This window comes from Ceratotherium simum, chromosome 1 (genome assembly GCF_057802395.1).
Source record: "Ceratotherium simum simum isolate JZ-2026a chromosome 1, ASM5780239v1, whole genome shotgun sequence".
NCBI lineage: Eukaryota > Metazoa > Chordata > Mammalia > Perissodactyla > Rhinocerotidae > Ceratotherium > Ceratotherium simum.
In genome coordinates this window covers 21,089,416-21,115,450 of record NC_141900.1, presented here as the reverse complement: position 1 = coordinate 21,115,450, position 26,035 = coordinate 21,089,416, and the positions used below count along the sequence as shown (strand labels likewise).

General features: G+C 40.3%; 1 protein-coding gene across 2 annotated transcripts in view; it reads right to left on the bottom strand.

Annotated features, from left to right (window-relative positions):
• The window catches only part of ORC5 (origin recognition complex subunit 5), an 85,602-nt gene extending 76,748 nt beyond the window's left edge, over nt 1-8,854 (bottom strand). For both annotated transcript variants that reach the window (XM_087441319.1, XM_004439309.2), the window contains exons 1-3: nt 8,721-8,854; nt 6,341-6,433; nt 2,853-3,053 (exon numbers count right to left, since the gene is read on the bottom strand). In XM_087441319.1, the coding sequence (XP_087297445.1) occupies nt 2,853-3,053; nt 6,341-6,433; nt 8,721-8,789 (363 nt within the window). In that variant the 5' untranslated portion in view covers nt 8,790-8,854. The remainder of the gene's footprint in view (nt 1-2,852; nt 3,054-6,340; nt 6,434-8,720) is intronic.
• Between the last annotated feature and the right edge of the window lie 17,181 nt (nt 8,855-26,035).

The following is a 26,035-nucleotide window of genomic DNA, read 5'->3' as shown; positions in this document are numbered from 1 at the left end:
GCTTCTGAGTAAATGGAGTAAGACGAACTTTTTCCTATTTCTCCTGGGAAGTAAAACTAAGAACCTCGAATATTACGTATAAACAAGCAGGGCTCTGAAAGGTGGAGAGAAGAAAGAAAACCAGTTAGGGACCTTGGGACCAGAAGAATGGCAACTCAGCTCGGAGAGTAAATGTGCTGAGTTGTCTTTTGCCTCACATATGCCAGATGTGGAGCTGAAGAAGCCAGCAACAGAAAAAGACCAAGGAGCATAAACTGAAAAAGCCCCAACAACAGCCTGCTCTCTCTAGTCAAAGGACCAGGAAAGGGCAGCCTGGGGAAGATTTCCAGGATACTGCACTCTCCAAGCTTTCTTTGTACATCACTGATTCCTTCTGTCTCCTGGTTTGTTCTTCTTCATCTCCTCATTCCCTAAACACTCGAGTGCCACAGGACTCAAGTCACTGGACTCACTTCTTTTCCAACTCACTCACTCTCTTGGTGACCTAATCCAGTCTCACAGCTTTAAGTACTACTACCTTTATGCTCACAACTCCAAAACAGTAGCTCCACGTTGGACCTCTCTTGACCTTAGACTCAAGTGTCCAAGGGCCAATTCAACATCTCTACTCGGATTTAACGTGCCCAAAACCCAACTCCTAATCACTCCTTCCCCTACAGTAAGACCCCACCTGCTATAGCTTTCTCCATTCACTCCATTCTTTCAGGTGCATGCAAACTTTTAAATCATGCTTCTTTCTCTCCTCCTCCACACTCAATCTATCAGAAAATTCTGTCAACCCTACCTTCAAAATATATCTAGAACACTTCCTATCACCACAATTGCTATTACCCTGGTCTAAGCCAACATGATGTTTTGTCTAGATTACTACAAATGCCTCATAACTAACTGTATTAGTTTCCTAGGGCTACCTTAACAAAGCACCACAAACAGGGTGGCTTAAGCAACAGAAATTTATTGTCTCATAGTTCTGCAGGCTAGAAATCCAAGATCAGGGTGTTGGCAGGACGATGCTTCCTCTGAAGGTGATAGAGAGAAACGTGTTCCAGGCCTCTCTCCTAGCTTCTGGTAGTCCCTGGGCTTGTGGCAGCATAACTCCAATCTTCACATGGCATTCTCCCTGTGTGCATGTCTGTCTCCAAATTTCCTCTTTTTATAAGGACACCAGTCATATTGGATTAGTGGCCCAACCTACACTAGTATGACCTCATCTTATGACCCCATCTTAATTAATTATAACTAGAATGACCCTATTTCCAAACAAGGTCACATTCTGAACTTCAATGTATGAATTTTTGGAGGAAAGAATATAACCCATAACATTAGTCTGCATGCTTCTATCCTTGCACCCTTCAGTTGATTCTCAATATTACCACTCTCCCCCTACTTAAACTATTCCAGCCACAATGGCCTTCTTGGTATTCGTTGAATAAACAAGGCATGTTCCAGTCTCCCTTGCACTCTTATGTAAATCTCTTTGCTTGGAATACTCTTTTCTCAGATGTCTTCATGGCTTGCCCCTCACTTCCTTCAGGTTTCAGCTCAGTTATCATCATCCAGTGAGATCTTCACTGTCTTTCCTATTTAGAAAAATAACTACTCTCACCCACTCTACTTTATTAACGTATCACATCTGACATACTGCATCTTAACTTGCTTATCATCTATCTTCCTCAACTAGACTGTAAGCTGCAAGTGGGCAGAGACTCTATTGTGTTCTCTGTTCTATCTCCAGTATCTACAATAGTGCCTGGCACACAGGAAGTGCTCAATAAATATTTGTTGAATAAATGAATACATGAAACTAAAATGTAGAAGCAACTGTTTTATACATTTAAGGAGATAGAAGAATGCGTAAGATTTGGTCCCTTCAGTGAGTTAACAACTTAGCTGTTATAAGGCATTATATTAAAATTCAATTCCAATTCCAAGATAATCATTTTTTTAAAAAGGTTAAAGCATTTTTTAAAAATCCACTAATGTAAAAGACATTACATATTTTCAGTTGTTTGCTAGTCATTTTCACATGGATCTAACAACTACAATTCAAACTTAGCTCACCTAAGATCAAATGATTCATCTTTCCCCACAAACCTCCCCCACACACAACTGACAAGTTTGACCTTTGCTGTCTCTTCCTTATTCCTTTCTGCAACTTCTGCTCCAACTCTAATGTAAACAGCTACAACAGCCTCAAAACCATTCTTCTAGCCTTCAGTCTTTCACCCCTCCAATCCACCTATTCAACATGCCTTCAAGGCAATCTTCCTACAGCATATTTGTTGCTCTAAAATCTTCACTATCTCCTCCCACTGCCTAGAAAATGAAATAGAGTGCTTTAGTATAGTTTTCAAGACAGTCCGTGATCTGCCACCACCTACCTTTCTAGCCTTCTTTTTCTACCTTCATACTTTATAACTCACTACAACTAGACTACTTGGCATTCCCTGGCCTCCCTTCCCATCTGCATGCCTTTGCTTACATAATTCCCTCCATCTGAAATTCCTCTTCTTCAGTTTCTTCCTATAACATCCTAATCATTCTTTAAGGACTATCCCAAATGCTATCACCTCATGAAACTGTACCACATGTGCTTAAGATAGTACTTTCCATCTCAAGGTTTTCACTCATCACTTTCTGCAGGTAGTCACATGCTGAGTATGTGTCCTTACTCTTCTATTAAACTAAAGCTCCTTTTGGATAAGAAATACATCTAAAATAGTTTTGTATCCCAAAAGCACCTTGCACAGTGCACTATACATAATGAGACTCAAAACAAATACATAGAAATTGAGCTAATAAATAAACCAGTTTTCAAATAAACCATGACATAATTTAATTAAATTACTTACAATATATACAGTCTGATCCTTGAGACTTTCAGCTTTGGTTACTTGTTTAAACAAGCGAACAAAGTCATTAAATGTTTCACAGGTTATCTGAGTAGAACATCCATCCTCTGAAGAACTAAAATGATTCAACTTGTTTAAAATTTGTTCCAAAAGCAGCCTCAAGGTAAAGCATTCAACACAATTCACAAAGACATGTGGCAGCTGAAAATAAAAACCAAAAAAGTATAAATAGAAAACACACGTACACAAAAATGGCTCTGCTGGATATTCCCCCACTTGCTCTTCTAAATGTATATCCCACCATTCTCTAACCTGCTCTGTGCCCCAGGAGGCTGACCACTACAGACTGCTCTGCCCAGACTCTTATTTCTGGCTCTAGTTGGATTCAGCCAATGGAAAGAGCCAGCAGGAGACTGAAGAAGAGCAGTAAGAGAGAAGTTGAATATTTATTCTCTTGCCTCCCACTGCCACCCCTCAGTGGTCCACAGTTTGACAACGGCTATGTCCTCCTATCAAAGGCCACAGCTCCAGTTGGGCAGCCCCTCATCAAGGCCAAAGCTCTTGCTGAGGTGTCGTAACAGCTCCTTCCTGTGGCCCGTTCAGGTCTGAGGGAAGTAAAGGCTCTTGGTGCTTCACCATCCCTTACTGGCTCCTTTAACATTTCTTCAACCTTTGGAAAACAGTCCCTTCATTAAACTCATCTGATTTATTTGAGTTTGCCATTTTTTCCCTACAGGGACTCAAAGCAAACTTGTATTTTCCTCTAAAGAATTCTTACAAAGAAACCCAAGTACATTTGAATGTTAAAATTCTTAGTGGGAATTTCACACTTATAATTTTAAGATAATATTCTTTTTTTTTTTACGAGGAAGATCAGCCCTGAGCAAACATCTGCCAATCCTCCTCTTTTTTTTTTTGCTGAGGAAGACTGGCCCTGGGCTAACATCCATGCCCATCCTCCTCCACTTTATATGGGACGCCGCCATGGCTTGACGAGCGGTGCGTCGGTGCGTGCCCGGGATCCGAACCGGCGAACCCCGGGCCGCCGCAGCGGAGCGCGCGCACTTAACCGTTTGCGCCGCCGGGCCGGCCCCTAAGATAATATTCTTAATGATGAACAGACCTAGATTGAGAAAAAGAATTTTAAGAGTTAGAAAACATAGTAATCCTTCTATGAGGACTGAGAACTAGTTTTCATTTAGAGAACTATCAAAATGGAGGTAATTCCAGAAGTAATCAGGAAACAAAAGACTTGCTCACAAATATAGTCTGTTCTCAAAATGAAATCATAAAAGCAGTACCGATCATTCAGGGGAAGATAACCTGCGGCATTTGGTACAAACAGTGGAACCTGTAACTATTTTTAACGACATTCTATAATTCTCACCCAATAAAGAGGCTTTTCTCTCTCTGAGTAACTGCGTAACTAAGGCTACATTACACTTACTTAGGCACAGTTTTACCAGCATTTGCTGCCCTCCTTTACCCTCATTCCTTTATGAACTAGAGTCCACAACATCTCTGTTATAAACAAGTGTCTTGCTTACTGCTATCCAGGTGCTATACATGACCTTTAATGGCAGCATATTCTAAATGTCTCTTTGTGTACCTGTACCAGAGGCAGTGATAATCATCATTTATTACAATGATTAAGTAGCAGCAAAAATTATAATGTGTTGAAAAATGAAATATAGTGCTTAAATATGGAACTTCCTTATTCAGTTTTCATGCTTTTATTCAATATGTATATACTTTTGGACACTTCTTACAGGGGGTTCCCAAATGCAAATGCCTGATCCAGAAGCTTGTACACTGAGATCTGAAGTCTGGTATGAAGCTCAAGCACCTGTATTTTTAAAATGCACAGATGATCTTCGGGATCAAAGGCTAAAATCCACAAACTGTTATGTGCTAAGCACTGTCCTTGGGGCTGGGGATAATCTCAAGAAATTCAGATTCTCGAGCCAGGGAAACACAAACCCAATATCACAGCCGAAAGGGCTAAATACTATGACAGAATTAAGCAGAGAGTGCTGAAGGTGCACAACAGAGGGCATCTAACACAGCCTAGGGAGTCAGGAAAGGTTCCCAGAGTATAAGTAGAAGCAAACCTAGCAAAGTGAGCATTTGCCAAGCAATAGCGTAGTAGAGGCAGAGCGACTGAGTACAGGAAAACCATTCCAAGCAGAGGGAGCAGTATGTGCCAAGGCTTGAAAGTAAGAGAGAATGGGAACTGTAAGTAGTTTAGTACGCCATATAAAACATGCATACTCTGGGCTAGAGCTTAGGACTGGGGTTAGCAGACTACAGCCTACGGGTTGGCCATCTGTTTTTATACATAAAGTTTTTTAGAACTCAGCCATGACCATTCAGATAGATACTATCCAAGGCTGCTTTCACACTAAGGCAGACTTGAGTAGTTGGGATAGAAACTGTATGGCCCAAAGCCTAAAATATTTACTATCCTTCCCTTAAGAAAAAGTTTGCCGAATCCTAGCTTAAGATATGAAAGGGATATGGCAATAATCATTAACAACAGTAGCTAACCTCTATTAGGAGCTTACTATATACTAAGTACTGTCATAAGCACTTTTCATGTATTAGCTCATTTAATCCTCACAACAATCCCAAGTGTTGTTACTATTAGCCCTACTTTTCAGATGGGAAAAGCATTCAGTTGTGAATCCAGAAGAAGAAGATGAGTCTGCCAGACGCTATGGCCCAAACTCTTAACCATTATACTACGAAAGATAAACTGAATTCAGCTCAGCAGGGTCTTATATATATCAGGCAAGGCACTGGAACATTTTCCTGAAGATTTTAAGTAAGATTTTCATGGGCTAGCTGCAGGGTGAAGAACGGATTGCACTTAGGAGACTGTTGCAGAAATACATAAAAGAAACAATGGTAAGTGAAACTGAGATAGCAGCACTGGCTATGATTAAAGGTAGATGGAGTCAAGACTTTAACGATATATCAATAGAATAACGATAATCAATAGAATGTGGTTCGATTTACTGAAAGAGTGAGGATGAGAAAAGAGTCAAGAGCAAGTTTGAACAACTGTGTGAATGGTGAGACCATTCACTGTGATAGGCAATATGGGAAGATAGGCAAGGTAAAGTTTTGTATCTGTGGAGATTCAGAATTGTCACTATCAATATTATAAATACAACAATAGAAAAGAAACAGATTTTACTATTTTTTAAAGAATTTATTATTATGTGTATTTTTCCCCAAACATTATCAGCCAATGAAAGTTAGAAATAAAAATAACTTCCTAACATCCAGGCTCAAGTTATCTAACAATGCCTTCTGAAGCTCACAGTCTTGGAAGGTATTCAAACAAAAGTTGGTCTGAAATGTTTTATGTAGAAGATATTCCTCCAGAGAAAGGTAAACTGGACTAAACAATCTCCCAGACTCCTTCCATTTCTAGGAGTCTATGAGTAAAAATCAGTTAACATTGATTTTGGCGTTATTCTTACCTCTAAAGTTTTCAACAAAGTTTGTGTTACATAGGTCTTTCCACTGGCAGTATGTCCATAAATAAAAATCGATGGAAAGCTAAAATGATGTCTCTATGAGAGAAAAGACAAATATCAGTTTGCACATACAAAAAAGAAAATAAACATGTATCAACTCGTGAGTCAGTTTTATGTGGTAAAGTCAAATACTCAATCCAAATTATTTCAACAGTGGGCATAAAGTAGATTCATCATCACACTTTGAACTTACTTCAAAGCAGTGCATTAAGAGTCAGCTGCCCAGCAAAAAGTAAAAATTGTCAAAAGCCCCTCTATTGGTCTAGTCAATACTATGAATGTGTTTCATTCATTCAACGACCATTTAGTAGACACCTACTAAATGCTGAAAAGCATGATGCACTGAAGAGTACAAATATCAGTTAAAGACAAAATCTGCTTTGGAGGAGTTCAAAGTCTAGTGGGAAGACACACATTTTAAAAATAATTACAAGAAAATTGGATGATGTAATTTCCATGAGAAAGTAGAGTCTCTATGATCACCATCCACCACTACAATAGTAGTCACAAACATTTACTACATTTTAGCCACTAAGTTACAAATGTCCTTTTGCTAGACAAATCAGGAACCCAGATTTATACAACAAAAAACTTTCTAAATGCCATATGCCTCTGACAAAAGCAGCCCAAATGCTAAAAACAGACTACAAATGGATGTTTTAATACATGAATCCTCTTTTTAAGTTTATACACAACAATCTTGTAAATTAACTGGATTAAAAATTCTGTCCCAAGAATTAAATGCATGCTTGCTGAGCATCTCTGCTATCCAAATACTATATTTCACCTTTAAAAAGAAGCTCAAGACATCCTTCAAAAAAATTTTTCCAAGCTACACCAGAAGTCTCTTTTTCTGGAACCCCGCCTGCCACACTTGTCTGCATCTATTATTTGGTGCTTAATAATATTCCATCTTACAGCATCTTTTCTATTGTTATGTAGAATTGTATTGGACGCTTGCACTGTCATTTAACCTTTCACCTTCATAAACCTCCCTAACATAAACCGTAATAAGCCAGGATCTGGGACAGTGCCTGACACTCAATAAATATTTATTTGTTGAACAAATAAATGAATTTTAGAAACATGAACCAGCTTTTTATAGTTCTTTGCATCTCCCACACGCACAGCACCTTGCAGAAAAGCGATATTAACATTGTTCAACATGATTTTCAATCAAAACTCTTTCCGTGATCCATACCAAATCCATACTACTCATCTCTATTTGCCAATATTCTTTTTCAGGAGGAGCACTTCTGGTTGGAGTGATCTGGGTTTATTAACTCCAGGGAAGGAACACAGAGCATAACCAAGAAAATGTTTCAGCGATAATATGAGTAACTATAATTGAAAGCACTGTAACCAGAATACTGACTGAGGATGCAGTCGTTGACCTCTTCCCTCCCTAACTAATAAATGTGCCCATTTAGAAGGGTGGTATTTTCTCACTAATACTTCACAGGCCACCTCAGACTACCACCCAACATCTCTAGTTGGATGAAAGTACTTAAGAAGACAAACCAGAAGATGGGGGGAGGAGGGTGATAATGAGTATGACCCTAAACTATCATTTACTCTCCTTACAGAGAAGAACCAAGTCTGATTAATTCCAAGTCTACTTAATGAGTCTGAAGAAAAAGGCTCACCAAAGGCCACCACAGCATAATAAGAGATAGATTAAGTTTTGAATTGGTGAACGCTACTTCCTGCCTATGGAAGGACGCCGCTACCTGCGTTCATCCAGAGAAGACACGAACCTCTTTTTTCAGGCACCATCTGAACTGCTAGTCAGGGAGTCTAGACTAGCCTTCTTCAGGCTTTTACAATTCTGCAAAAGCCGCTGAAGCTTTAACCCAAAGCACTGCTTTGGCCCTCACTGGTCTTGAAAACCACCACCTAGCCACACTCAACTGACTCCAACTACCTCACTGAAACGTGCGAACTCACGTTTGAATAAATAACACTCTGCAAACACACCTGTTGTATAAAACCCTGTTCAGTTGGGGTAAGGGAAGCAGCAACTTCTAGCGGCTACTTGGGGCTAACACCGTCTCAGAAGTCTGGCGTGTGCAAGAACACGTCCTGGGCCAACGTCCCGCAGTGCAGGCCGGTCCCTCCCGTGCAGCGTCCTTTTGAGGACTAACCAGAAGTTTCTCCGGGTGAAGGAGTGGGGTAGACCCACAGCATCCCCCACCTCAACGCAAAAGACGGTCTACCGCCCCTCAATCCAAACAGGAAAATAAAAAATAATGCAACATGTCGCAGCCCCACGGAAATGTTTGCCTTCGGGGTTTGGAAGAGAGAAGATAACTGACCACAATACCTCTCCAAACAGGGACTGTAAGGTGGACACTTGGGACTCGCGACAAAGCACGTTTTCCAAGCGAGCCATTCTGGCGGGTACCGGAGAGCCGCAGCTGCACCTCCGCCCCGCGGGCCCGGCTCCGCGCTCCCGCCGGAAACCAGACTCGCGCGGTATGGGAGGAGCCGGCGTGGCCGTGCGTGGGCGTGACGTCAGCGCGCACGCGGAGCGTGACTCCGCCTAGTCACTGACGCCCGGGAGAGGTGGCTTCGCTTTACTTCTCTGCCGAGCGGCTTTGTTTAGCTGCGGTCGGGAGGTGGCGTGTCGGGGCGCGGCGCTTGTCATCCAAAGGCCAAGAGGACGACACGGAGATGAGCTGGCGCAGAAGGGCTGGCAGGAGCCAGGGGGTCCCTTTGTGCTCCAACGACGGGCGAACCCGTGGCGTCGGTTTTCCCGCCGTGAGGCCCCAAATTTAGAAACCTTGATCCCCGGGAGCTTTCGTCCGGGAGCCCCTCGGAGGAAGGCGCGGAAGGGAGCCCGGAAGGTGGGTGGGTCCCGGGGCCCGACTCCTCGCGGGACGTGGGGCACATAGACTCAGATGGCCAATGTCTTCAAAAGATGGGGTTTTTTCCCTGACGAGGGTGTGGGAAATTAGTGGCGTTCGGTGAAAAAAAAGAGTGTAATGGTGTTGAAGAAAACCAAAGACAACTCGGAGTTACTAGTCTTCGTGCAAGCCTGAAACCAGGTCTGGAAGTGCCCCTCCGTCCAAAGGGAGGAAGTTCTGGTGTATGTTGATGAGGACGACAGGAGTGAAAATAATGCTACCTTTAGCATGAGGTCTTCAAGTGTATTTATTTATGGAACGCCTACAGGAAACCAGAAACTAGAAGGAAATAGTTTTCTGGAAATAAAAAGATATAGAAGTAGACAGAAATGCGTAGTGAAAAGAGGACTTGGAGTCCTGAAACCTCTGGGTTGGGAACACTGTACTGCGGAACAGAGACCATGAAAGAATGGTTGAACCATTCGTTTTGAATCTCAACTTCCTTGTCTATAAAATAGGTAGAATAATAGCCGGGTTATAGCTAGGAGTAAAAGATGATATACTTAGTGCCCGTACACATAGGTTTAGCTTGTGGACATCGTGATCGGATTCTTGTATTTGTGATGGCCAAAATCGTGGTCTCCTGTAACTTGTTAACTGGTCAAAATATTTTTAAAGCAACGATTCACATGCAGTTGCATAAGTAGTTTAAGAGAGAGTTATAGAGGGTACAATGGGACCATCTATCAAATCTTTCAGTATCTCTTCCTAGGGGAAACTAGGCCTTACCACCCCCCCAACAGTGGGTTACAGGTTCTCATAACACTACATCTTTATAGCATCCAACAAAAGTATAACTAAATAATTATCTAGATGTCAGTCTCCCTCTCTAGATGTTTTATGAGGGCAGGAAACCCTGTCTTCTTCACAGCTCCATGTTCAGCATATACCATAGTGCCTGGTACACACACAATAAGCAGTCAAATAATTGTTGACAGGAGAGGAAGTGTCAGAGTTAGTAATGTTTAGTAATGCCTGGACAGAGTTAGTAATGTTTCCCAGAGGAGGAACCAGGAAGCTGGGTCTAAAGAATAAGGGTTCACCTGTGAGACCAACAAATTCTAAGCAACAGAACAAAAGACAAGATAAAGACCAAAAAGGTGCACAGGGGCAATCCGGTGCCAGGGACTAACAAGTAGTTTTTAAGAGTAAACCTAGTGAGTGGCGGGAAGTCAGCTTGGGGTAATTATGTTATGCTAAGAGGATTGGACCTTATGTAGGCCACAGGGAGCCAGTGAAGAATTTTAGGCAGAGAAGCAAATGATGAGACTTGACTTTTGGGAAAGATCTCTTTGGCTCCAGCGTGGAAAGTGGAATCAAGATTGTCTTGTTAAAAAGACTGTTGCAATGTTCTAAACAATAAATGGTAATGGCTTAAACCAAAGCAAAGAGAATAGAAGTGAGAGGGAATGGCAATTAAAGTTTATTAAACATAATGTGGCAGATGCTGTGATATATATAGTGTTTCATTTAAACTTTAACAATATTACAACAGGGAAATTATTCTTGTTTTGCAAATGGAAAAACTAGTTAAGGTTAGGTAATTTATCCAAAGTCTCACAATTAATATATTCTTGAACCTGGGTCTGGTTGACTCCAAAGCCCTTAATCTTTCCAGTACACCATACTGGGAAGGAGCTGAATCAGAGAGAGATTTAGAAGTACATTTCATAAACTCAGTGGCTGCTTAAGTGAAACGGAGGGGTGAGTCCTTGAGAATAGCATTTAGGTTTCTGACTTAGGTGATTTTAGGTTTTGCCAGTAATGAACTAAAAAAGTAAAGAAGCAGGTTTATTCATTTAGTTTTATCTGTATGGGATAAATTTAATTTCATCTTTATGACCAAAGTGAGTTTGTCATATTAAATTTGAAGTGTCTGCAGGATAACCAGGTAAAGAAATCCAGTAAAAATAAGATCTGGAGTTACAGAGAGTGACCTGGAGAGGGAGATACAGGAGTCATCACCATGGAGGTAGGTGGGCCAGTGCTGGTTTAGATTTACCCACGGAGAGTATGTGTTTGTTACATATTAAGCCTGCAGATAATCCTTTAGAAAATAAAAAGATGTAGTAGTAGAAGTAGTGTTTGGTGCTCAAGTACCGTAAGTTATTTTTCCACACAAAGACTGTGTCTTCAAGAAACATCCCAACAGTAGGAAGCTCACTGAAATCTGCTACAGCATATTTAATAGCTATAGTTTGGGGCCTGCTGTATTAAAACTCAAGTTTTAGAAGGAAAAGTCAGGAGTACCTACAGTCACGAGTATGTTATTTCATTAGGTTTTTCTACTTACCAGAATGTTTTATAAACCAAAATTTGTGGTAATACATATGGCATTAGTTTATAAGAACAATAATATGGGAATGGTTTCATGTAGAAGAAGTGGACACATCACAAGCCATGGATCACCAATGGTTATACCCTAGGGATGTTTTAAAGAGTCCTGAAAATTGCCAAGTCTATCAGTTTATAAACATAAGGAGCAAATAAGTATAGTATTTATGTGTTTAAAGGGTCTTTAACCACAATTTTGATCGTTTAAAGCTAAAACATTAAATAAGTAATATGAAACAACAGGAAATTTTATTTTTCAAAACAAAGCTCAAATTTATTTATAGTAGTGTTTAAGAGCCAACAAAAGGAAATAAACGAAATGAATTTTACTATATTTTTAATGCTATCAACAATACCCTGTGCTCTTTTAATCTTTGATTACTTACCCTCTAGTTTTTAAGTTAATGATTTGTTTCCTAAACAAACAAACATAGAAGCTTAGTTCTAAAATACTGGGTGATAAAATGTGCTTTCAGGCTAATTGTTTTTCAAAGCCGTTTTGAAAAACTGATATTCATTGTGTTGTACTGGAATCCCAGGACTAATAAAATAAAAATTACTGTGTTTAAAAAGTAATCAGGCGGAAAGAAAATCTCAAAGAATGGTTGTGGAACTTAGTCATGGCATCAGATAAACTAGACGTAAGCCCAAATGTAGATGGAAAATATCAAGATTTTATTTTAGGAAGTTAATAATCTAATTTTAGGAAAGTAATTCCGTTGTCTTCCCTCTGCGCAAATCCTTCTCATTTCTCCCTCCAAACACACAGTGTACAAGACCCTGTAGAAGCTGCTCCCCACCTCACCCCGTACCTCGCTCACCTCTTCTGCTTCTCTTCCCTATGCTGACTCCCCTTCAGCTGCACGGGCCTCTGCTTTCTCTAGAATGTGCCAGGTATGCTCCAGCTTCGTGTGGCTCCGTACTTGCTCTTCCTCCTGGAATCCTTTTCTCAGCTGTATTGATACGGCTCGCTTCTCTACTCCGTCAGATCTCCGCTCAAATGTCACCTTATTCAAGAGGCCTTCTTCGACCAGGCTTTTTCCTTTTACCCTTCTCCCAGCTGTGGTTTGAGCTCTTCACATGTACCCTGAAGGTGACAGAATTTGCTGCCTGTCTTCCACAGGCTGAGTTAAGACTTTGTTGTACACAGAACAAAGGTCCAGACAGGGCTTTGTTCATTTCCCAAAGGAGAGGTAGCCACTCCTCTTTCTCCAGCCCTGCTCTGCTGAGGGAGGCTTTCTCCTGCTCTGCCCCTAGTCTTCCTTATGAGCATCCAGTGGTGGTCCACGGAGATAAGCCTGTGAGTGAGTGTGAACTCCCTTTGTGTCTGTGGCTCTGTATTAGCCACAGTCGGCCTTTACCAAATGATTAAAACTTTTAGCTGAATATTTTTACCTGCTTGTATGGCACCTATCTTTCCCCAACTCCCTATTTTGCCACGGGTGAGTCAGTGCTCAAATCCCATCTTTCTTTGGAGAAGGCCATCTTTCCTTAGATTTCAGGCTACTTGGTTTCCCTGTGATCTTAGCTCTCTGATGGGTTAAGGAAAAATGATTATTTTTTATTTTACTCAGCTTTTCTTGTTGTTAGGGTGGCAGTGATGCTCTTTCCACATTTTTACGTAATAGTGGAACTCAACTAGTTATTGTTTGTTTGTTTATTTATTTATTTATTTATTTTTGGTGAGGAGGATTAGCCCTGAGCTAACATCTGTTGCCAATCTTTCTCTTTCTTGCTGAGGAATATTGGCCCTGGGCTAACATCTGTGCCCATCTTCCTCTACTTTATATGTGGGACACCTGCGACAGCATAGCTTAATAAGCAGTGCGTAGGTCCGTGCCAGGATCCGAACCTGCAAACCCTGGGCTGCTGAAGTGGTGTGCATGAACTTAACCACTATGCTACCAGGCTGGCCCCTTAACTAGTTATTTTTTAAATCTAAGCTCACATATGTTCTCTTGTCTCATTTCCCTTTTTATTCACCCTTTCTGCCCTTGGTTTGACCCTTCCATCTAAAAGCACTTTCGTCATTGACTCAGGCTATATTTTCCAGGAAACCAACCCTAAGACATCTGCCTATCTTAAGTCCAAGCTCCAATGCTATGAAACTCCCTCAAATTTCTCAAAATTTTCCAATCTCTCAAGTCTCGTAGGATTTATTATTTACACTTGTTATAGCACCTAAAACTCTCAACCTTGTATTATGGATATTTGTGCTTATGGTTTTTTGGGCACCAATCAGATTAAAATACCAAGATTCATTTATTAATTCCTTCATTCGTTAATCTAGCATTTATTGAGGACTTATCATGCTGGAAGCCAGGGGATGCAGTGTCACCAAGAGAGAGATGTACCCATCCTCGTGAAACTTACAATCTAGCAGGGAAGACAGACAATGAAGATGTAATTAGAAGCTTACTGAGTGGGGCAAATGCCAAGTCTCAGTAAATAATAATAATATAAACACTTATAGAATGAATAAATGAGTGGTCGAATAAACGTTTGAATAATAACCCCTTCTCCACAATTTTTCCCCTCTTTTCTTTATATTACATTTAGTCTAAAATATAATGTTTCTTATGGTCCCTATCACATTATTTGAGAATTTCACTGTATATAGCCTCAGGAAGTTTTTCACAAAACTTTTTCTTTGATAAAAGACCAAAAATTAGCCCTAAGTGTCAGGCTTTCATTACAGGACCACAGTTTTCAGTGCTTCATACTCTCTGAGAGCTATTAACATATATTAGAAATCTTTTTTAATATTACATTGAATAGGACAAATATTTTGAAATTCACCTCAATTCAAGTTTATTTCAATGAGATGGTTTTTAAAATTATACCACAAAAGAAAAAGGAAGTAATAAGGATATGTAATGAAACTATATTCAAAGTAATTTATGTAGTGAAATATAAGAAAATCCAATATCAGAGTGAAATTAAATCAATATTAAATTGAAAAGGCAATTCAGTTAAATTCTCCACTGCAACAGCCAGATCCATTATATTTACATTACTTCTTTTTAAACTTTCAATATTGCATTTCTAAGGAAAATTTATTGGCCAGGCTAATTTAACACTTCTTAAAAGACTTTATATTCATTTTTTACTAGTGAATATTCATGAATACATTCTTATTCAAAAGATAAGAAAGCGTAGGGTCTAGAGTTAAACAAACTTGAATTAGAATTTTAGCTCCAACACTTGTTAACTGTGACCTTAGGCATGTTCACTTTTCTAAGCCTTGGTTTTCTCATCTGTAAAGTGGGGGGAAATAAAAATAATCCCTACCTCACAAGGTTGACACCTCTGTATCTCCAGGAAGAGATAATCTCCACCTGCATGGAACTTCCTCAGCAGCCTGACTGTTCATTAGAATCCAAACACCACAATGGAAGACAGGGATTTTGCTAGCTTTGTTCAATACAGTATCTCCAGCTCCTAGAGTAGTGACTAGCATGTATAAGGTGCTCAGTTAATATTTGTTGAGTGAATGTATGTGATGTGTTTAACACGGTGCACAGCATATGGCAAATACCCAATAAATATCATTATGAGTGTTATTATTTTGTTGATTAATTAGCCTGACCAAAACCAAATTCCTAATTCTTGCCCTGCTGCTCCCACAGTTGTCCCATCTCAGTATATTCGCACTGTATTTTTCCAATTGCTTAGCCAACAATTTTGAAGTCATATTTCCCTTTTTACTTAATACCTCACAAAGCCATCATAAATTCTGGCTCTATCTTCAAAATATTGTCTTAAGATACGTCTCCATGGGTCTCTCACATTTCTGCACATCTTGTGAGCAAGGCACTGACTGCCCTTTTCTCAGGACAATCTCTCTTCCAGGATGTTTATCTAGCAAACAGCTTTGGAAGATAGAGACAGTGTCTCTCTCTGAAGCAAAGGGGCAGGCAAGCTTTCTGTCCTGTATAATAAAGAAAATATCTCCTTCAGGAGCAAAGAGCAGCCATGTTACTGCTCATTATGAAAGAGTCAGGTTCCCCAAGCTCAGTGTTCTCTCTCATGTAACAAAACCCACTGCATGTGCAGGTGTTATCTGGTATTTGTTGTGTTGCCCTGTGGGAATTGGGCTTGGGCAACTCACACAAAAATGCTGATACTGGGACATGGACTCAAAAGCACAAATCATAGAAGACTTCCTAGAGAAAATTATGCCTGATATGAATATCGAAATATAAGTAGGAGTTAGGTGAATAAGAAGAACGCATAAAGGTTCAATGCTAGAAAGAGCATGAAAACATTAGAAAAGCTGCAGATGTTTCAGCAGAGCCAGAGTGTTGGGTCCAAGGGAGAGAGAAGAAAATGGAGGAAGAAGGCTGGGGAAGAATGTCAAAAAAATCTGGACAAGGGGCCAACCCGGTGGCATAGTGGTTGGGTACGCACACTCCACTTCAGCGGCCCGGGGTTTGCGAGTTTGGATCCCGGGCGTGGACCTATGCACCGCTCATCAAGCCATGCTGTGGCAGGCGTCCCATATACAAAATAGAGGAAGATGGGCACAGATGTTAGCTCAGGGCTAATCTTCCTCAGCAAAAAGAGGAGGATTGGCAACGGATGTTAGCTCAGGGCCAATCTTCCTCACACATGCACACAAAAATCTGGACAAGTAAGTGTCTCCTGGGCATTAAAGGTCATGTATGCCATAATGTGGAGTTTAGACATGATCTCGAAGACTATGGGGAGCCATTGAAGGATTTTAAGCACAGATATTTGCATCTTGGAAAGATCACAGTGGCAGCAGTATTGAGAACACTGAAACAGGCAGAATTGGAAACAGAGACTTTTTAAATCTCTGATTTAGTAAACTGGTTTAGAACTTTTAAGGAATTCAAACAGGGAACCGCAGAAGCAGGGTAAGATTGAGGACTCGAATCTTGCAAAGATTATGATGTTTTCAAGTTTCCCCCCAACGTGTATTTCTAGTAAAAACTATATTAAGCCATAAAAATAATAAGGAAATTCAATGATGTTCTGATATTTGCTTATGTTGAATATAATCTTTTTTTGACATGTTAAATTCTTTTTCCAATTTTTTTCTTGTTTTTTTTTTTTTCTTTTTTCTTTGTGATTCCTAGTATTGTGGAGAGATTATTGATCAAAGATGAGGGGAGACTTCTTCCTGCTTGTCAGGGTGTAAATTCATTACCTGGTTCGAAAGACTCCGAACATTAAGCAACAGAAATCAGTCAAAGGGTTTTTAAACAAAGCCTTTTTACATTTCTCTTTAACATTTTTGTTAAACAATAATCAGATATTATCTACACACTGGAGTCTTAGTTCTCTACTAGTGAGGCTTCTTTCTTGGAACTGCTATGTAATTCCAATGGTGCGTGCCTCTCTTGTCACAGGGATAGCTGATAAAATGATGCCCAATTACAGTTAAACTCTGTGGAGATGATCCAGTCACTGCTTCCCTGGGGGGCCAGGTGCAAATTAAGTGCCTCTCTTTTATGTCTGAGATGATTGACAGTGAGAATGTCTAAGTACAACTTTTCCTTTCTTATTTGGGGCAATTACAGGTGGGCTTCCTTGACTGTTTATTAAAAATATTACAAAGTAACAAGTACATAAAAATTCCCTTGACTGAGCACGATAAGAAGATTTTGAAGAATATCTAATGTTTTAATATCTTCCCCTTGCAGTAACATATCAATTATTTCTTGGGAACAGGACAGGGCAGATCTTAGTCTTCTGGTGCCCATTTATCAAGTTCATCTTTTTCTCAGATAAGGGTAGAATTCTTATATGACAAATAGCCAAATCTTGGCCAGTGAGGTGGGAGTTTCTGAGGGCTCTCGGGATCCCGTACTCTGCTAGTACCCTGATCATGTGATGAAGTTGTCCATTAGATAATCCAGCACCAGGAAGATGAAATGAAGAGAAATAAACAGGCTCGAGAGCTATTGATGGCAGACTTGACAGACTTGTTTTGTTAAAGAGAGGAGAAGACAAGAACGACTGCCAGGACACTGGGTGGAGGTAGTGGCCATCACTGAGGTGAGAAATGCTGGGTGGAGCGGTTTGAGGAAGCAGAGGGAAGATGAGCTCTATTTGGGGCAGGCAGAGTTTGAGGAGCCTGGAAGACATCCAAATGGTGATGCCCAGTTGGCTAAATGGTTCTGGAGTTTAGGAAAACCATTTGAGCTAAATGCTCAGATTTGAGAGTCATTAACATTTAAGTGGCTGTTAAATTCATATAATAAGTGAAGTCACTCAAGGAGAGAGGATAGAATGAGAAGATAAAAGAAGGGGAATATGGAAATAGGAAAAACATCAACATTCAGAAGTGCGCAACAGAATAGATTAACAGATTGAGAAGGCAGCCAGAGAGAGTGCAGGAAAACTGGGAGTGAGGAAAGAGGTGTCATGAAACTAAGACAGGTTCAAGAAAGAGGGAATGATCGGCAGTGTCAAATGCTGCACAGGTCAAATGAAATATATACTGGGATCATATTATATATGCTGTTCTGTCTACTGCTTTATTTCTTACAGGATATTGCAAACATTTTTTCATTTAAATAAGTATAGATCTGCATTGTAATTTTAAATAGCTACAATGTAGCTGCTACATTCAATTGTATGGGTACACCATAATTTATTTAACCAATCACCAACTGAACCTTAAAATTATTCCCAATTTTTGCTTTTATAAAAATTTCTATGAGTATCTTTGTAAATAGACCTTAACATGTGTTCAAATATTTCCTTAGGTTAAAAGCCTGGAATTGGAATTATTAGGTCAAAAAGTCTATAGATTTTGAAGACTTTTGATATATTTTCCAAATTGCCTTGCAGTAATTTGCTCCAATTAACTAAACCTGAAACTTCTAGATTAAACCAGGGAGACTGGGGCGAGGGGGGAGTGGGTCATAAGCCAGTAATGCCACCTGATTCTGGGCAGAAGGAAGTGGACATCCTCTCTAGAGAAAGCATCTATGGACAGGGTCTCCATGGATTAAGATCTACCAATCCTAGGGCCTGCTATTGCAGGATAAATTGCTGAAATGACCAAAGAGGAGAGGGCAGGCATGCCCTCCACATTCTTAAACTGCATGGGCAAAGCAGAAGAGGATTCTCTGAGCCTGAGGCTGCACCATCTGGAAATAGCATGCCAAGTTAGGAAAATCCCTCAACTGAGCAGCGGGATTGTCAAGGAGAGTGAGGTATTTCTGGCTCTGGGCCGAATTCCTTGGGTTTGGCGGGCAGCTGCAGCTGTAGGGTAGAGAAAGAGAAAGCCAGAGGACTGATAGAAAAACCTGACCAGCCCACAAAAGTTGCTGGGGCTGAGTAAATGGGAAAGAGAAAAGCTAGAGCAGCCTTTACAGAAAGAAAACGTCTTGGAAGTTCAGTGAGGAGGAAAGAAAGCCATGAGGAAAACAAAGGGCAAGGAGGCCCTGGGGGTGGGGAATTTCCATTCCCTTTAGAGATGGGAGCCTTTGTCCTTGCGCTCCAAACCCAGCCTCTCAATCCTAGAAGGTGAGGGAGACCCACCTGCACCTCTCCCCACCCACCCAGGTCTGGTGCCCTCCCTGCAAACTGCCCAGTCGGCAGCCAGAGGATCCTACCCCAGTTATGTCTGTTGGGACTAGAGGAGGACGAGAGTGGGGCTTGGTGGTCCACGCCCTCTCATCCTGACCCCTAGGATTGCTGATGCTTGCAGCGGGGAGAACTCCACATACTCCACTTAGTTTTGAGTCTTTTGGCTAAACCATGAAAGCTCATCACTTCTCCCTGCTGTTGGCTTTCAGAAGGTAGGGCCAAGTATAACCAGAATACAGTCTGAAATGGGCAGGAGAGGGTTGGACATTAAGGGAGCAGTCTTGGCCCTCGGCCACTCTACCCTGGCCGGAGCCCTTGTCACCAGGGAAAGGGGACTTCAGAGGATGGCTGGAAGGACCATTCAAATATCAATTGCTTCAGGTAGTGCAGCTACTCCTCTCTGCCTCTAGATGTCGCCCTTGGAGTCAGAATAACAACTGGCTCCCTGAAAGCACATCGCTGGAAAAGGACTCCGAATCTACCTTGCACCTTAGGGGGAATGACAAACCCTAATTGGTTGACCTTAGACACATCTGACCCCCAAACTGAAGGGATGCAAGGGTAGGAGTGGTAGCAAATAATTGGTCTCTCTTCCTCTGTCAGGTGTGTGAGGAGACCGGAGGTTAGGGGCTGAAACTGCGGTATGGCAATGGAATTATCTGTAAGAGACTCCAGAAGTCTCTGTGTTGTCTGGGCGATGAACTAGTTTGGGCTGGTAGCTACCTTGTACCCCCAACAGGAGGGGCTGTAACTTCTTACTGGCCCCAGATCTCCAAGGTGCTGGGCAGCTGGGTTTCCCAGAAAGCTCCTTGTAAACAGCTGACACTTGAATCAGCATTTCCTGGAAACCAAGTAATCTGCAGTTGCCCCACTGAGAAGATTACTCTCATGCTTGCCCACTAAAAAAGGAGAAGGGAGGACGGTGGCGACTCTTCACTGCAACTTGTTTGTGTGGCCCACAGTGGCTTAGATCTCTATGGGCTGGAGGAAGAATTGGGACACTCAGGGCCTTGCTTGGTGCCCTTGGCTTGTGAGTCTCCTCAGATAAAGCCTATTCCTTACCCATGCCATGTGATATTGCAGAATTCACCTTTATCCACCTCACCACACTGCAGAAAAGCAAAAACAAACAGAAGATCATAAAAACAGCCCAAGAGAAAAGTCAGATACCTAACAAGAAACCACAAATAGACTGATAGCCGACTTCCTCCTCAACAATGAAGACCAGGAGAGGAAGAATATCTACCAAGAGCTGAGAGAAACATCTACCTCAAATTATGTGCCCAGAAAACCTTCTTTCAAGATTGAGAGCAAAGTTAATAAATTTATTTTGATAAATAGAGAGTCTGTCACTAACAGATCTATACTTACAGTTGTATTCGAAAAGAAGGAAAGTTATATCAGAAGGAAGATCTGAAATGCAAGAAGCAATAATGAGGAAAGGAAGTGGTAAACGTAGATAAATCGAAAACATTGTCTGCAAAAAATGATGATAATAGTAATAATGTCTAATTTGTGGGATTTGAAAAAGGACAGAACTAAGACATGGGGCAAGAATGGCGTGCTGGGTGGCAGGAGTTATAGGAAACTAAGTGTTCCAAAGACTTTTTTCAGAGGGGAGTAGAGTTAAGATGTTAACTTTAGACTTTGACATACATTTTTCTTTATATATATTGCTTTGTATAAATCATGTCTTAACTAAACTTCTTCAAAAGGGAAAAATAAAATGTAAATCTGAAAACTTCAGAAATGTATAAATTGAAAATCCTTAATTCTGTCATTTTTACTCCCCAGGTGGAATTTTTTATTTACACATGCACACGCACACACACACAAGAATAATCAATTTTTTTTAAACAAAAAGATTACTCTTTAGCTTGCTTTTTCACTCAGGAGTAATCATGAGTATTGTTGCAATTCAGTACATATGGATCTACCTCTTTCTGTTTAATAACTGCATAATATTTTATTGTCTGAAGGTACCATAATTTTTAAAATTCCATTGATTTATAGTTTGGTAGTTTTGTTGTCGCTATTATTATTGCAAACAATGTTGCAATAGATATTCTGATACATATCTCTGACAATTTGTGTGATTACTTTGATAGGACAGATTCCTAGAAATGGATCAAAGGCTTTAATTTTGATAGAGCCAAATTACCCTCCAAGCCACAGCCCAACAATATATGAGAATGTCTGTTTCCCTACATCCTCCTCAATACTGGAAATTATAAATCTATTGAATTTTTCCAATTTGATAAACAAAAATGATTTTTTACATTTATTGTTTTAAATTGCATTGCCTTAATTGTTAATGAAGGAATCTTCTTATCATTTTGTTGGCTATTTACTTTCTTCTTTTGTACATTAGCTATACATTTCCTTTACTTGTTTTTACTGGCTTTTAGTTTTGTCAAGTTGATTTGTGTGTGTGTGTGTGTGTGTGTGTGTGTGTGTGTGTGTAAGATTAGGCCTGAGCTAACATCCATTGCCAATCCTCCTCTTTTTTTGCTGAGGAAGATTGGCACTGGGCTAACATCCGTGCCTGTCTTCCTCTACTTTATATGGGATGTCGCCACAGCATGGCTGGACAAGCAGTGCCTTGGTGTGTGCCTGGGATCCGAACCTGCGAACCCCGGGCTGCTGAAGCAGAGCGTGCACACTTAACTGCTACACCACCAGGCCAGCCCCTCAAGTTGATTTCTTAAGGTTCTTTTTTTGTTGAGGTATAATCGACACACAATAAATTGTACATAATTAAAGTGATTTAAAGGTACAATTTGATAAATTTTGACATAATATGTACTTGTGAAACCATCACCGCAATCAAAATAATAAACATTTCCATCATCGCCAAAAATTTCTTCATACTTCTTTATAATTTCACTCTCCTGCACTCCCATCCTACTCTAGCCCCAGGTAACCGTTGATCTGCTTTTTGTCACTATAGGTTAGTTTGCACTTGTTCTGGAGTTTTATATACCTGGAATCATGCAGTATATAGCCTCTTTTTTTGTCTGGCTTTTTCCATTTAGCATAATTATTTTGAGATTTATCCATGTTGGTGCTCATAAGAGCTCTTTCTATGTTATAAATATTAGTGCTTTGTTTGTTATATATAATGCAAAGATGTTCTTAGAGTTTTGTCTATATATTATTGTGGATTTTGTAATCTTTTTCATTGTAAGAAATTTAAACATTTTTTATAGTAATCTCTATTAGCACTCTGCTTTGTGACCTGATTCTTCGGTTTGGATTCATAATTAAAAGGCCTTTCCTATTTCACAATTATAAAAACATTGTAGAATTTCCTGATACTTTTTAATTGGAATTACATTAAATTTATAGATTAACTTGTGAGAGAATTGTTACTTTTAAAATATTGACTCTTGTTATCCAGGAAAATATGTTTCTCCTTTTATCCATATCTTCCTTTATGTCTTTCAATAAAGTTTTATAGTTTTTAAATATCAGCTTTGCCCATTCCTTTTGAGTTTATTCATGAGAATTATAATTTAAGAGTAGTTATTGTGAATAGTATTTTTTCCTTATATTTTTCTTACCAGTTTTCTAATCAGATTACAATGTATATTCTGATTGTTGCTCTGGATTTTACAAGTATAAGTAACTTTGTATCAATTCAATATAGTCAGTCCTCACTTCCTGCAGTCCCAATATGCACAAATTTCAGTTACCATGATTTGGTTAAATAACACCAGTCTCTCAAAAACATGATTCACATCTCAGTTACCATGGTATATTGGCTGTGAGTAATTGCATCAAGAACACAGTCCACAAATCAGTGCATAAAGAACAGATGAGCATTTTGGTCAGTGACCAATCACATCACTTCTTTCAAAGTCTGTCCATGATTGGTCATTGTGCCTTTGTTATTAAGTTCAAACACAGACAGCAAAGCATGTAGTTGTGCTATCTCCTTGTCTCCCAGTGTCAATCCCACATGACATTTTACAAAAATGAATACTCAAAAGAGGGAATGGTCACCAAAAATGAAAGTGCAGCAAAGAAATGAAAAGTGATAGCGTTGGAAGAGAAATTTGAATCCCTTGTGAATGGAGTTATAGAAGAAATAGCTGATCGTGGGTATATTGACAATGTCACCATTCAAGAAAGTCAAGACATACAGCCAGAGGAACTTTGTGAATAGTTCCTTAGGCAGACTTAGTGACATATAAAGAAAGTGGTTGTAATGAAAAAGATGAAGATGTCCCAGAGGAAATGACACCAGCAAAAATCTTCACTTTAAAGGAATGCTCAGAAAAATTTCACAACATTGAAAGCACAAAGGATGAAAGTCAATAAAGTTTTTACACATCAGTAATAAACAGTACAAAAATGTAATTAAAAAATTATTTGCCAAATCAACAGTAACAATAAAATAAGTTCCAGCAATAAATCTCAAAAAATAAGCAAGACTTTTAAGAAACCATGAACTTATCACTCTAAAAATACATACATGTATGAAAACTTTGAACTATTTGGTCTCACCTGCAGTCAGTTAGGAGCAACACCTGGAAAATCCTCAGGGCCACTTGCACGAGGACACTGGGGGATGGAGAAGCAGGATGCAAGAAGGCCTAATATGAAGCTGGACGTTTGTCCAATCAGGGAAGCCCTCCACCACAAGAGGTATTGTTCCTCTTTCATAATACCTCCCAGCCAGACAACTGTGGACCACTCAAGATGTGGAATGATATCTGAATAGTTTACTTGTGGCTTCTTCATAAGGAACATACTACGACATCTTGGGAAGCCCTTCTTAGGCCCTAAACACCCTTAGTAAACAATTACTGAGGTTCATTCTTCACCTTGTTTGTTCTAAGACATGGCATTATGTGAGTGGTGTCAGCCTTGGAGTATTCTTGCAGTTGTAGAGGACTTTGTTCAAGGCACCTTACACATACTTATACTGCTATTTGCTGTCAGCCTAGAAGCAAAGAGCACAGATCTACTAAGTGCTCAAGGCCTTCCGACTCCCACACCTAGTCCCTGCTCGCACATCTCAGCCCAAGCCAGAGCCTTTCTTAGGAGAGGACACAGATGGGTCAAGGGTCTCAGGTGGAAACAAATATAATTTAACTGTTCATTTGTTTTGTGTTATATGAAGTCACACTCAGGCTCTCAAATGCCCTACCTCTATTTTTGTCCTACTACATCGTCTCAAAATTTTCTAAGAAGAGATTCTTCCTAATCAGGAAAAAAGGAGAATAAAATGGAGTTGTAAGGAAGAAATGTGAAGAAGTGAAAAAATGTAAAATATAAAGAATAAAAAATGTAAACCAAACTGTAGGTATCAGAAATGGGATGGCAATATCCCATTTCTAAAAAAGCAGCCAAGAGATAAGAAAGGTCAGAGAGAAAGACAGATGTTGGAAAAATGATGATGGCAAATATGAATCCACACACTCAGGTGTTCCTCATTTTATTTTTTGAAATCTAATTTAAGGGGTTGGCCTGGTGGCGTAGTGGTTAAGTTCATGCGCTCCACTTCGGTGGCCCGGGGTTCACAGGTTCAGATCCCGGGCACAGACCTATGCACTGCTCATCAAGCCATGCTGTGGCAGGGGTCCCACATATAAAGTAGTGGAAGATGGGCACAGATGCCCATCTTCCTCAGCAAAAAAAAGAGGAGGATTGGCAACAGATGTTAGCTCAGGGCTAATCTTCCTCACATACACACAAAAAAGTCTAATTTAATGTTACTTTGGTCCCAATTCCCATGACCAGGTTGACAGAAAGTTCAATCTCAATCTTATTGGAACCCCTTGCCCCCAACCCCATCCTATGAAGTACTCCAGGGAACTTACAAAATATTATGGGTGGCACCTCCCAGCTTCAGTCCACCCTGGTTACTGTTAATATTCCCATTGTCCTTGCTAGACTTTGAAGGGCTCTTCTACTTCTTTGGGCATATGAATTTTTGTCAATGCTGGGTGACTGTCTTAGCTTGGGCTGCTATAACAAAATACCATGAACAGGATGGCTTAAAGAAGAGAAATTTATTTCTCACAGTTCTGGAGGCTGGAAAGCCCAAGATCAAGTTCGGAATTGGCTCCTGCTGAGGACCCTCCTCTTGGCTTGCAGATAGCTACATTCTTGCTGTGTCTTCACATGGCAGAGAGAAAGAAAGCTCTGGTTTCTCTTCTTCTTAAAAAGACATTAATCTCCTCATGGGGTCTCACCCTCATGACTTACATCCCAAAGGCTCTACCTCCAAATGCCATCACACTGGAGGTGAGAGCTCCAACATATGAATTTGGGGCACAGGGCACAAACATTCAATCCATAACAGTGACCATGCAGCCAACCTCCCACCTAAGTTGTGGCACCTTTCCCAATCCAGCCTCAGGTCCCCATGTCCTGTGGAGCCTGCTGACCTCCAAACTCTTCCAAGTCTTTAAAATCCACTTTCTCTCCTTCTGTCTCTCACTCCTCAAAATTATTCGCTTCTCTCCATTTCTTCCTAATATAATTCCTTCAAGAATTTCAGGCCTTTGGGAAATAAATGCCAGAGAGAGAGAGATTGCCTACCCAGAGGCAAAGGAACATGGAGGACCTGGCTACCTTCTTGGACCTGGAGGACTGGGAAAATTGCTGAGAAAAAACACAAATTAATATCTCGACAAATTTTCTTTTCATGTTAAAGTAAAAAAAAACCTTGTATAACCTCAGCCAGGCTCAGCACCTTGATTAGGCAACAAACCAATCACGTAGGAATGGCTGCTTGCACTCAAGAACAGAGCAGTTAGGAGTGAAGACCTCTGATCAAAGACCCCTGATCCCCAGTGCTAGCATGCAACAGCCTCAGTAG